The sequence below is a fragment of the Eublepharis macularius genome, chromosome 5 (genome assembly GCF_028583425.1).
Source record: "Eublepharis macularius isolate TG4126 chromosome 5, MPM_Emac_v1.0, whole genome shotgun sequence".
NCBI classification, from domain to species: Eukaryota; Metazoa; Chordata; class Lepidosauria; order Squamata; family Eublepharidae; genus Eublepharis; species Eublepharis macularius.
In genome coordinates, this window is record NC_072794.1 from 83,964,731 (window position 1) to 83,977,606 (window position 12,876).

Consider the following 12,876-nt stretch of genomic DNA (forward strand, 5'->3'; position numbering starts at 1 on the left):
AGAGAAATAAAGGAGGGCTCCCTTTTATTTAGGGTGAGCTGGCTCTGAGGCTTCTGTTACTCTTTTCTCTTCCCTCCTCCCTTTCACTGCCCCCGTTACCAGCAGGATCAGTCTTACCACAGTTCAGTCGGGGCTTCCGGGGTAGAAGCAGGTCCTCTGCTGCTGCTGGAGGCTGCTCCTTCCAAGCCTGAGGGAGTTCCCAATAATATCGGTCTCTACAACAGGCTACTGCAGTCTCAAACACCGCAACCTCTGGCTGTCTGAGGGGGAGGGTCCTCCCAATCCCAAGGTGGGGAACCTCGGTGGAGTTTTGCAGTTATGGCCATGGAACCTAGGAGCAACCTAAGGCCATCGGCTCTAATGCTTGCCATCGCTCTGAGCGAAACGGGGGTGGGGTAGGCGGTACGGCCTTTCCTTTCCCCTGCAAGCTCCACACTGCCTGTGGCCTCGGCATCCATGAGTACTGGGATTACAGGCATGTGCCGCCATGCCCAGCTCATCTCTGGCAGTTTCTTCTTCACCGGAACCACTGCACTCTGCAGAGTGTTGCTGAAGACGTCCTGCTTGGATGGCAGGGCCAGAAAGACTGGTGATTCCAGGGACAAGCCCCTCCCCTCCAGGATCAAAATCAGCTGACTGACCCTGCCTTTGGAGAGGAGGAGCTGTATCCCAAAAGTAAGGACTGCCCCACTCCTAGGACCATCGGAGAAAGACGTTTCTTTGGTAAAGTTAAGCTGTGCCAATGTTCCTCACTCATAGGCCTTCTGCTAAAGCCATTGCTAGCACTCTGTAGATGCTCAGAGGCTCACCAGCTCTTCAGACAGCTGGTGAAGGCTCAAGCCTGTTTAGTTTGGGTGGTGGCACACTACTGAGCAGAATCAGTAGTCGAGAGAGGGAGCCCTCCTCCCCATCATGACAAATGCAGTTGTATGTCTCAGTGCCACTACTCTGACAACTGTAATCAGGTGCAACATAAAGTAGTGCAGCAATAAAACAAAACTGGGGAAAAGGGGAAAGCATGAGGTGAGAGGAGAAAAGGCAACCTACTTCCAAGGCTTTTCAAAGACCTTTCAGTCACCAGAGGAAGGCTACAAAAGCCCAGTGAGCCAGTTTGGTGTAGTGGTTAAGAGCGCAGGACTCTAATCTGGAGAACCAAGTTTGATTCCTCACTCCTCCACGTGAAGCCAACTGGGTGACCTTGGGTCAGTCACAGCTTCTCGGAGCTCTCTCAGCCCCACCCACCTCACAGGGTTTGCTGTTGTGGGGATAATAGTGACATACTTTGTAAACTGCTCTGAGTGGGTGTTAAGTCATCCTGAAGGGCGGTATATAAATTGAATATTATTATTATTAATTTTTAGTCGTAATGATTTATTGAAATATTCCAAAGCAACCATATGACTTTAGATTCTAACTGACAAGAAATATACATTACTTGGCTCTTTAGTTAAGTATAAAATGCTGCAGTAGATACATAAGTAGAAAAACATTTTCATCACAACTATCATCTATAGCACAGGAGAGAAGTTTGCAACATACTGTCCAGAATTGCAATGCCAGTCCATGAAACCCAGCCCCTATTCTACAGCTACCAGTGAAGCTATAATAGATAATTGTGTGCAGAAACGAGACTGTATAATAACAATAATGTGCTTATATACCACACTTCAAGACAGATCTGTGCCCCACTCAGAGCAGTGAATCCCCACAATACAGCTGGGGACATAGGTCTAAGAAGAGTGGCTTACCCAAGCCCACCTACTGAGCTCATGGCAGTAGTAGAATTCGGACCAGCAGGGTGCTGATTCACTTAATATTGTGACTTAATCACTTTTCTGTGATCTTATCATGCTGAGGTTATAAATCCTTTTATATTTCCACAAGAAAAAGGAGTAACTTGCACAACCATTTCCATGACATGAAAGAATAATGCCAGAAGCTGCCTTCAGGAATCTTCCAAGGGCCCAGTGGTCAAAATCTCAAAAGAACTCAGCCTCTCAGCACATACTGTGTTAAGATTTCTCTTTAAAATGTCCCAAAAGTAGGAGCTGAATTCATGGCAACTGGACAGAATCTAATTTCAGTACAGCTAATAGGAGTCCCTTAGCTTATTTTTGTAACAGCATCAAGATTCTTGCTGGATCTTTAAATCTTGCATTTCAGAGTTTATTTCAGCCATGGAGTAGTTGTGGCTACTCACCTATCAGAGTGCCACTCACAGTGCCCTTCCCCTGGCAATTCAGCACTCGGAGGCTGCAAACACTGGCTCCTTTGGCTACACCAGCATCTCTTCCACTTACAATTCCAGCCAAATGAGTCCCATGGCTATCACACTTACTGGCCTGTCAGAAAACAAAGCTCACTATTGCACATTTTTTCTCATACATACTAAATCATGTCACTTATTACTTCTTCATGTGAGTCTATATACAAAGGAATGATTCACTTCATTAACTTAAGCAGGTTTACAAAATATAAGTAAAGTAAACCAATTGTGAGATAAATGGGATATAAAGTACTTTCTACACCAGGGTATACTACAGAATGGATTAACTACTGCTCTATAGTTAGAAGAATAGATACGCTAATTATAAAGAATAATACAAGTGGTTTCTTTATTTGAATCTACATTTATTAAATGACATCTACAACGCCATCTAAATTGTATTTCTGAATGTTGTCCAGGGGCCCCACAGTTTATCTTTCTATTGATAAAGATCCCATTTTCTTCATTTTAATTATGTAAAAGCTGGCTACACATGCTTGTTCTCTTCTCTCATACACATAGGTACATGGACGTCAACACAATATTTAGTAGGAATCAACTTGTAGAAATTACCAGAAAAATCCCAGTGGCTTTCAGCAGGGATCTATATTGTGCCATGCAGAAAAGGCACCATAGATCTACCTTGATCAGATCTCAGGAGAAGCACACACACAGTTTCTAAATAATAAGAGATGCTGGAATTCTTTTCACCTCAGACATTAGTATTTGAGCAAAAACTCTTTTGTGACAGAAAAATCCAAAGAGCTGGTTTGAATGCTCAGTTTCAGGTGTTAAATTAAGGATGCAAAATTTGGGGAGGAATTATTATGAAAAAAATGCTGCCCTGAATCCCCTGCCAGCATACCAGTTCATTAGCTCCAGCAGCATTAAATGCCAGGAGGAGGGGGGGAGGCATGTGCACAGATTTCTACAATGATTATTTCATTTTATTCAAGATGGTACCACCATAGCACAGAAATTCAGGGATATCGCTGTACAATGTGCATACTTCACATTATCCCTCTCAGAGGCTTTTCCCTCATGTTACTGGAGGAGACAGCAGACAAGAGAAGTGAGTTACAGGTGAGAATGCTGACTGGAGGAAAGAAAGAGGATTCCAACATCTTGGGCAAGAGAATGCCAAGGCCAACCCAATTCACAAATGAAAAGATTCATATAAGTGACACATTGCTGAGTATCAGAGTAGGGTTGCCAGCTCCAGGTTTGGAGAGGAGAGGGACCTCAGCTCAGTATAATGCCGTCTGGTCTACCTTTCAAGGCAGCCATTTTCTTCAAGATAACTGATCTCTGCTGCCTGGTGATCATTTGTAATTCCAGGAGATCTCCAACTACCACCTGGGGGGTGGTGAACGTATATCAAAGTTTCCATTTTTAAAAGCCATTTGTCATATCCACTCATCTTCACAAACATAATTTCTCTGAAGGAATGGCCCTGATGAAGCATACAGACTTAATTATACAAACACAACGGTGTGACAAGGCATAAACTGATGCCTCATCAGGTCAACCTGTCTGAAGAACCTGGCCCCAATTTTTTGCATATCATTATTACTCACAATTCCAACAATATAAATGATAGGAACACACAACTAAAGCCATCAATATTTGTGAACAATGAAACAAAGCCTGCTACCCTACATACCTGCCGATGAAACCGAGTACCATCCTCCTCTGGGACATTCTCAAAGTCAGTCACAAACAATCTGCCTTCTATTTCCCGGTGGTTGCTCTGAACACTAGTATCTAGCAAATAAACTTCAACCAGATCACCCTTATCTGCAAAGAGACATTCACACAATAAAGCCGAGAGAAGTGGCACATGGTTTTTATGCAACGGTTTCCAATAGGTGCTTATCAATAGATGAAAATGCTTATCTTGTATGAGCAGCTTATGAAGGGAACTGGTCCAGTTTTTTTAATATTTTTTATTTTATTACAACAGATGACAAGCAAAAATTCACATAAAGAAACAAGAACATAAACATGAAAAACAAAAACAAAATAAAAGAATGAATGAATGAAAAAGAGCATCAAGGGAAACATACCATTTTGAACATTTTACAAACTCATTGCATAACCAATAACTCTTACGTAATACCCATATCTTTACTAAGTATATAACTTTGACTTTACTGCGAAGATATCCACATTTTTTCCATATTTCAGCCTATTATTTATTGCCTGCCTTACAAATCTAATTTTCGAATCCGCAAATCATTGACTTCTCTTTTACATACAGAAAGTCCATGAAAGGTTTCCCAGTCTTCCCAACGTTGGCTGTCACTTTATCCCTCAGCAACTCCATTAGTTTTGCCATTTCCGCAATCTCCAACATTTTCATTAACCAGTCATCTACTGTTGGATGTTTATTCGATTTCCAATATTGCAGCTATTGTCATATATCTAATCAAAATTCCAAATTCACTTTCTATTGAATTATCCACTAAGCTCAATAGGCACATCTCTGGCTTTAATTGTAAGTTACTCTTTAATATTTTTTGCATTGTTAAGTATATTTGTTTCCAATACTTCATAGCAATGGGGCAGGTCCGCCATATATGGTAGAAGGAACCCTCATTTTTTTGGCATTTCCAACATTTATTTGACACCCCATTAAACATTTTAGCTAATTTTTGTGGGGCCATGTACCACCTGTGCATCATTTTATAAAAATTCTCTTTCAGATTGAAACATAATATAAATTTTAGACCACAATTCCACATTTTCTCCCACTGCTCCATATGGATATTATATCCAAAAATTTTGGCCCATTTAATCATGCAATCCTTCGATGGTTGTTGTGGGTTTTCCGGGCTGTATTGCCGTGGTCTTGGCATAGCATGAAAACCCAGAAAACCCACAACAACCATCGTTCTCCGGCCGTGAAAGCCTTCGACAATACATGCAATCCTTCACTTGTTCTTCTTCCAGTTCCATTTTTAATACAAATTTATACATTCTAGATATTAAGTGATCTTCTTTTGTAAATAACTCTTTTTCAAATGTACTAGTTGTTTCTTCCATGCCATACATTTTAAGGTCATTTTTAAACCTTTCTGATAGTTGCATATATGCAAACCACTGACAATCCAGGCCTTTCTCTTTCAGTTCCTCTCTTGAGTGCATTTTTATCCCCCCTTGTGAGAAATTACACAAATCATAATATTTTAACCACTTATCCTTATCTAATATTTCTCTTTTGAATAGTGCCTCATGTGGTGAAAGCCACAGTGGTGTATTTATTGTTATTCTTGCCTTGAACTTATTCCAGATTCGTATCAAGGCTTGGCGTATAATATGATTCTTAAAGACTACATTTCCTTTAATTTTATCGTACCACAGGTAGCCATGCCACCCATACGTTAAATCATGTCCCTCTAATTCCAAGAGTCTCCTATTCTTTAACGTTATCCAGTCCTTTAACTAAACTAAACAGGCAGCTGCATAATATAATTTTAGCACCCCCAGTCCACCTCTTTCCTTTGCATCTTGCAAAGCCTTTTGTTTAATACGTGGTTTTTTCCTTTGCCATATAAACTTCAATATCTCTCTTTGCCAAAGCTCTAACTGCTTATCAGAGCTTAAAATTGGGATTGTCTGAAACAAAAACAGCAGTCTTGGCAAAACATTCATTTTAATAACAGAAATTCTTCCTAACAATGATAGTTGGAATTTCTCCCATCTTTCTAGGTCTTTTTTAATTTCATTCCATACCTTGACATAGTTATTTTTATTCGTCAATATTATCCCTAAATATTTAACCTTTTTTTCAATTATAAATCCCATTTTTTCCATCAACTAACATTTTTCTTTTTCCTGCATATTCTTTTGTTAGCATCTTTGTTTTTCCTTTATTAACTTTAAATCCTGCTACTTCACCAAATTCCTTTAGTTTAGACATTAATACTTCTATTCCCTCTAAGGGGTTTGTTAAGGTGAAGACCAGTTCGTCTGCAAATGCTCTTAGTTTATACGATTCTTTTTAAACTTTAATACTTTCGATCTTACTTTAATGGCTCTATTTAACACCTCAAGTACCAATATAAACAGGAGGGGCAACAACGGGCAATCTTGTCTTGTTCCCTTTTGAACTTCACATACGCTAGTTAGTTCTCCATTAACTATTATTCGGGCCTTTTGTATATTATGAATAGCTCTCACCCAGGTGATAAAATCATCTCCAAAGTGCATTTCTTCTAGGACTTTTATCATAAATTTCCAGTTTATATTGTCAAACACTTTTTCTGCATTGAGAAAAATCAGCGCTGCTTGTATCTCGTTATGTTTTTCCAAGTATTCAATTATATTCAGCACATTTCTCATATTGTCTTTTATTTGCTTTTTCGGTAGAAATCCACTCTGATCTTTAATAAATTCTTGTAGTACCAGTTTCAATCTTCTAGCCAATATTGTGGCAAACAACTTATAATCATTATTTAAAAGTGATATGGGCCTATAATTTTTCACTTCACTGGTGTCTAAACTTTTGGGATCAAAGTAATATTAGCTTCTCTCCACGTCTCTGGTATCTTCCCCTCTTTTATAATTGCATTCATCATCGATACAATATCTCATCTTGAATAAATTTGTAGTAAGTTACTTTCAATCCATCTGGACCAGGTACTTTCCCTCTTTTTAAATTTTTAATTGCATCTACCACTTCATTTATAGTAATTGGATTTTTCATCATGGCTCTTTGTTCTTCCGATATCTGTGGCAAATTTTGATTCTTCAGATAGTCTTCCAACTTTCTTAGTGATATCTCTTGCTTCTTAAATAACGATGAAAAATACTGAAATACAACTTTTTGTATATCTTTATTTTCAGTTACTATTCTGTCTTTGTCTTGTAATTTTACAATTAACGTTCTCTCTTTTTCTTTTCTTAGCCTGTACGCTAACTATCTTCCTGGTTTATTAGCTTGTTCAAAATGTCTCTGTTTTGCAAATTTCAAATTTTTCTCCATCTGATTTACCATTAAGATTGACAGCTGCTGTTGTAGCATTTTCATTTGATTTAGCAATATTTTATTACTTGGTGTTTTTATAAGTTCCTCCTCTTTCGTTTTAATTCCTTTTTCTAACTGGGTTATCTTTTCTTGTCTTTTTTTCCTGTGCCAGGCATTTAATCATATAAATTGACCCCGCATGTATGCCTTACTGGCATCCCATACTATGCTTAAGTCTGTGCCCTTACTTAAATTCAATTCAAAATATTCCTTTAGTTTTGCTTTACATTCTGCTATCACACTTTCTTTCTGCAAAAGGGCTTCGTTAAGTCTCCATCTATACCTACCCATTCTACTCTTTAAAACTATCATAATTGGATTGTGATCAGCGAATGACTTCAGTAGAATCTCAACTTTCCCTACTTTTGCAAGCAAGCTGCTTGAAATCCAGAACATATCTAACCTTGAAAATGATTTATGTTTTTCTGAAAAGTAAACTCTTTTGCATTGCCATTTTTAATTCTCCACACATCAATCACCCCCAGATATTGAAATAACTCAAAACATATCTTTGGCAACTTCCCTTGGGAATCTTACACACTTTTTTCTGTTTTCCTATCCATTTGTGGTTGTGTCACTCCGTTCCAATCACCCATCAGCCACCAATTGGTATATTGTAAATCTAATAGTTTTTCCATCAAGTAACCATAAAAGTTCACCTTTTCATCAATTGGTGCATATACCCCTAAGACCAATTTTTTCACCATCTAGAGTGATTTCCACCCCCACAAACCTCCCCAAAACATCTATTAATCTTACTTCTGGTTTCAATTGTTGATTTACATACAGTGCTACACCATTTTTCTTTTCATTGTTAGCTGCTATGAATTCTTGACCCATGTTCTTTTGAATTAAGTATTTACAGTCCTTTTTTGAAATGTGTTTCTTGTAAACATATAATGTCCAGTTTTTGTTTTTTCAAATAATAAAAAATCTTTCTTCTTTTCTGTGGGGCATTAAGCCCATTTGTATTCCATGATAAACACTTACAGTTCATACTAAATATTAGAAATGTCCAAACTTAAATCGTCTCTACCTATTCTGGAAGCAGCTGGGAAAGATGCTGGCTTCCAGATAGCTCTAACGCGCCGCCTCTTTCAACCCAGATTTTAAAGGAAACCTTACTTACAGTTAGAGCCAGTGAACGACACATGGTTCAATCAGAAGCAAGATACATCTTTATTGGTCCAGATTTATTCGTAGACTGCGGTGAATTCATGATAGCTGTTGCATCCTTGCTTGAGGGGGTAAGATCCGAACAAAGGGAGGAAGAGGACCATCAACTTTTAACACCTTCACAGGAAGCCTACAATAAACTTCTATATTGGAGGGGGGGGCTACAATTCCCATGAGTACCAATTGTTAAAGGGACAGCACATAGTTCTGACTACACAGATACTGAGGCTTTCTAAGCTGTGGTTGCAGTACACTTCCCGCCTGGATCCTATGGATTCCACCCCAACATGCAAGCTAGTGGAGTATCCTAACGAGTCTAAGCATATACATCATGCAACACTATTCTCAAAACAAAGCAAATATATTGTCGAAGGCAAATATAAGCTAAGGATAAGTGACAGTATGCTGTGCTATATTCATAACTAGGCAAATAAGGGCTAGATATAACATATAAGCAACAAATGGCATGCAAAGCTTGAGCTTCAGTCTTCAAGATCAGTCTTCCGTACAAGCAGGACCACTTCGGTGGCTGGTCTGGTGAAAATCTTCGGGCTGTCGTGTCTGGCTACACGAATGTCAATCCTGCGGACCAACCCGTCCACGCTGGGTAGAACTCGATCTATAAGTCCCATGGGCCACGAGTTCCTAGGAGCGTCCTTGTCTTTCAGGGGGACGACATCACCTTCTCGTAGGTTGGGCTCAGACTTCTCCCACTTGCGTCGGCATTGCAGAGTTGGGAGGTACTCTTGTTTCCATCGCTTCCAAAGGGTGTTAGCAAGGAATTGAACTTGCCTCCATTGCTGCTTGAACATATCCTTAGAGATGAAGTCTCCTTGAGGTGCAGGCCAGGTGCCTGTCTTCTGTGTCAGCAAGGTGGCTGGTGTTAAGATGGTAGGGTTCTCAGGATCAGAGGATACTGGAACTAAAGGTCTGGCATTGATGATAGCGAAGACCTCTGCCAGGAGGGTAGCCAAGGTCTCATGAGTGAGAGAAGGTTTTCCTGCTAGCATAGAGTCCAATATTCTGCGTGCAATTCCAATCATGCGTTCCCACACTCCTCCCATATGAGAGGCTTGGGGTGGATTGAAGATCCATTTGCAATTCTGGTCACTCAGGTAGCTGCTGAGGGTTGGATCAAGATCTGTGCTTCCATTGATTCCTAGCTCCTTGCAGGCGCCAACAAAGTTCGTGCCACGGTCAGACCTCAGTAGCTTGACAGGTCCTCATATGGCAAGGAATCTTCTGAGGGCATTTGTGAAGCTGGAAGCATCCATGGACTCAATCACTTCGATATGTACGGCTCGGATGCTCAGACATGTGAATAACACTGCCCATCTCTTGCTGTTGGCTTGTCCTCCCCTGGTCTTGCGTGTCACTACATTCCAGGGGCCAAATACATCAAGTCCAACATTAGTGAAAGGGGGCTCAGTGCTGAGTCGATCTGGTGGCAGGTCGGCCATCTTCTGCTGCTGATGGGGACCTTTGAGCTTCCGGCATTGTATGCAGGTCTGTAGGACTGCAGTGATGCATCTTTTCGCTCCCACAATCCATAGGCCCGCTGCTCTGATAGCTCCTTCTGTGAAGTGACGTCCTTGATGATGAACCCGCTCATGGTGGTGGCGCACCAAGAGGACAGTCATGTGATGTCGAGCTGGAAGGATGATAGGGTTCGCTACTGTTGAGCCTACATCAGCTGCCTTCAGACGCCCTCCTACCCGAAGTAAGCCATCATCATCGAGGAAGGGGTTCAGCTTAAGTAGCGGACTGTTCTTGGGTATAGCCAACCCTTTCTTGGTGTTTTCGAGTTCTTCTACATAGAACTCGTGTTGTACTCTCTGGAAAATCAGGAACTCCGCCCTGCGTCATACTTCTGGCGAGGTTGGCTCTGTATTCCAGTGGCGAGCAAAGTGGATGAGGCGTGCCATCCCTAGAACAAGTGGCATCCATTTGGAGAATCGTTCGAATCTCTTTGCTTCTAGATGGCGGTCGGTCTCGATTCCCACTTTCATGCAGGTGACTTGAGGCCGAACTTCGTTGTCCTGGTCTGGGTCTAGGAGCTCGTAGTGTTCCTCCTCGTGCTGTACTTGATTGACCGAACAGAGGAGGAAGTCAGGTCCTTTCAGCCAGGAGGACTCAGCCAGCTGTGAGGCAAGGATAGACCGTGTTGCGTGGTCTGCTGGATTCTGATCCGTAGGAACATGTCGCCACTGGTGAGGGCACGTGGATCGTCGAATATGCTCTACTTGGTTGCTGACATACACATAGAACCGACGACTTTGATTGTGTATGTATCCGAGTACTACTTTGCTGTCTGTGTAAAAGGTAGTGGTATCAAAGGTAAGTTCCATCTCTCTCTCTATTATCTCTGCAAGCTCCACAGCAAGCACAGCACCGCATAGTTCCAGACGTGGGATGGTGTGTCCCTGTAGTGGGGCTAACTTAGCTTTCCCCAGGATGAAGCCCACGTAGACTTGGTTCTCCCCGCCAACGACCTGCAGATATGCTACGGCTGCGATCGCTTTTGGGGACGCATCTGAGAAGACGTGTAGCTCTCTGCAGGAGGCGGCAGCAGGTGAGACTGGTACATAGGTGCGTGGGATCTGGATGGCTTGCAGGCAGTTGAGCGAACCTCTCCAGGCCTCCCATTCCTTTCTTTGGTCAGGGGGAAGAGGCTCATCACAGTCTTTGGTACCTAAGGAGAGAGTGCATAGGAGGTGTTTTCCTTGGATGGTCACTGGTGCAGCAAATCCCAAGGGATCAAACAAGCTGTTCACTGCTGACAGGACTCCTCGTCGTATGAACTGTTTCGCTTGGACTGGTGCTCGGAAGATGAAGGTGTCCCTCTTCAGGTCCCAACTCAATCCAAGGCTGCATTGGAGGAGGGGGGTGTCACCACCCAAGTCTAGGTCCTGTAGTCCTTTGGCATGGTCTTCTGGAGAAAATGCTTCTAACACCTTTGTGCTGTTGGATGCAATTTTGTGCAGCCTAAGATTAGCTGCAGCCAGCATTCGTTGTGTTCTCTTTAGCAGGTCCATGGCTTCTTCTGGAGTGGGTAAGGACTTCAGTCCATCGTCCACATAGAAATCCCGTTCCACGAATCGCCTTGCGTCCAGGCCATACTTTCCTTCTCCTATGCGTGCAGTTTGATGCAACCTATAGTTGGCAATTGCTGGGGACGGTCCATTGCCGAACACATGGACTCGCATGTGATACTCGGTAATCTTCTGGCTATGTTGCTCATCACTGAACCATAAGAAGCCCAGGTAGTTGCGGTGACCATCTCTGACGAGGAAGGAATAGAACATCTGCTGGATGTCTGCCATGACGGCTACGGCTTCCTTCCTAAAGCGGATGAGTACACAAAGTAGGCTGTTGGTCAGGTCCGGTCCAGTTAGGAGGGCCTTGTTCAACGAGAATCCTTGAAATTGGGCGCTGGAATCGAAGACCACTCTGATCTGGCCGGGCTTTGGGGGGTGATATACCCCGAAGAATGGCAGGTACCAGCATTCCTCTCCCTCTCGCAGTGGAGGTGCAAGTTCTGCATGCTTATTTTGCAGCATCTTGTCCATAAATTCCACAAAGTGGGCCTTCATCTCAGGCTTCCTTGCCAGGGTTCTGCGCAAGGTGTTGAGTCGAGATAGGGCTTGTTTGTGGTTGTTGGGCAATCGCTGTCTAGGTGTGCAGAAAGGGAGGGGAGCAATCCAACTTCCAGAGTCGTCTTGCTGAAGTTACTTTTCCATTAGTTGTAGGAATTGCTTGTCTTCCATAGATGGGGCGAGCATGTTATCATCTTTGGTTGTTCGGAACACTGTAGTTCCGAGGCCATAGTCCTCTTCCGTTAGTGTGAAGTGTTCTGGACATGGTTTCAAGTGTGAGGCTCATCCGTTATCCATAATGGTTGTGGCGAAGACGCTCATCTGGTTTGGCATCTGTAAACGATCTACACACACATTCCCCACTATGACCCATCCTAGGTCGTACCTCTGGGCATGTGGGGTGCCAGGAGGTCCAACAATCACCTCATGGCAAACTAGCATATCGGTAGCATCTATCCCTAGGAGAAGCAAGATCTGTGCATCTGGATCCAGGGCAGGAAAGTGATCTGCTATTGATTGTAGGTGAGGATGGTGGAGCGCTACGTCTGGTGTTGGAATCTGGTCGCAGTCATCTGGTATGGCATCGCATTCCAACAGTGGAGGTAGAGAGAACTGGATACTGCCGTCAAGAGATTCAATTTGGAACTCGACGGCTCTCCTCCCCGCCGTGCGCGTTCTGAGGGTGTATGGCAGTTCATCCCCTGATATGTTGAAGAGCTCAAAGAATGTTGGGTCAACCAGGGACCGGGTACTGTGGCTATCTGGGATGACGTACATCTTGATGGCTTGTTCGGGTTGGCCAGCAGGAA

At 42.6% G+C, this 12,876-nt stretch overlaps 1 protein-coding gene across 1 annotated transcript in view; it reads right to left on the minus strand.

The window, feature by feature from the left end:
- Positions 1-12,876, minus strand: part of PCSK9 (proprotein convertase subtilisin/kexin type 9) — a 46,081-nt gene that overhangs the window by 14,903 nt on the left and 18,302 nt on the right. Inside the window, exons 4-5 of the mRNA XM_054980757.1 lie at positions 3,930-4,063; positions 2,201-2,342 (exon numbers count right to left, since the gene is read on the minus strand). Of these exons, the coding sequence (XP_054836732.1) occupies positions 2,201-2,342; positions 3,930-4,063 (276 nt within the window). The remainder of the gene's footprint in view (positions 1-2,200; positions 2,343-3,929; positions 4,064-12,876) is intronic.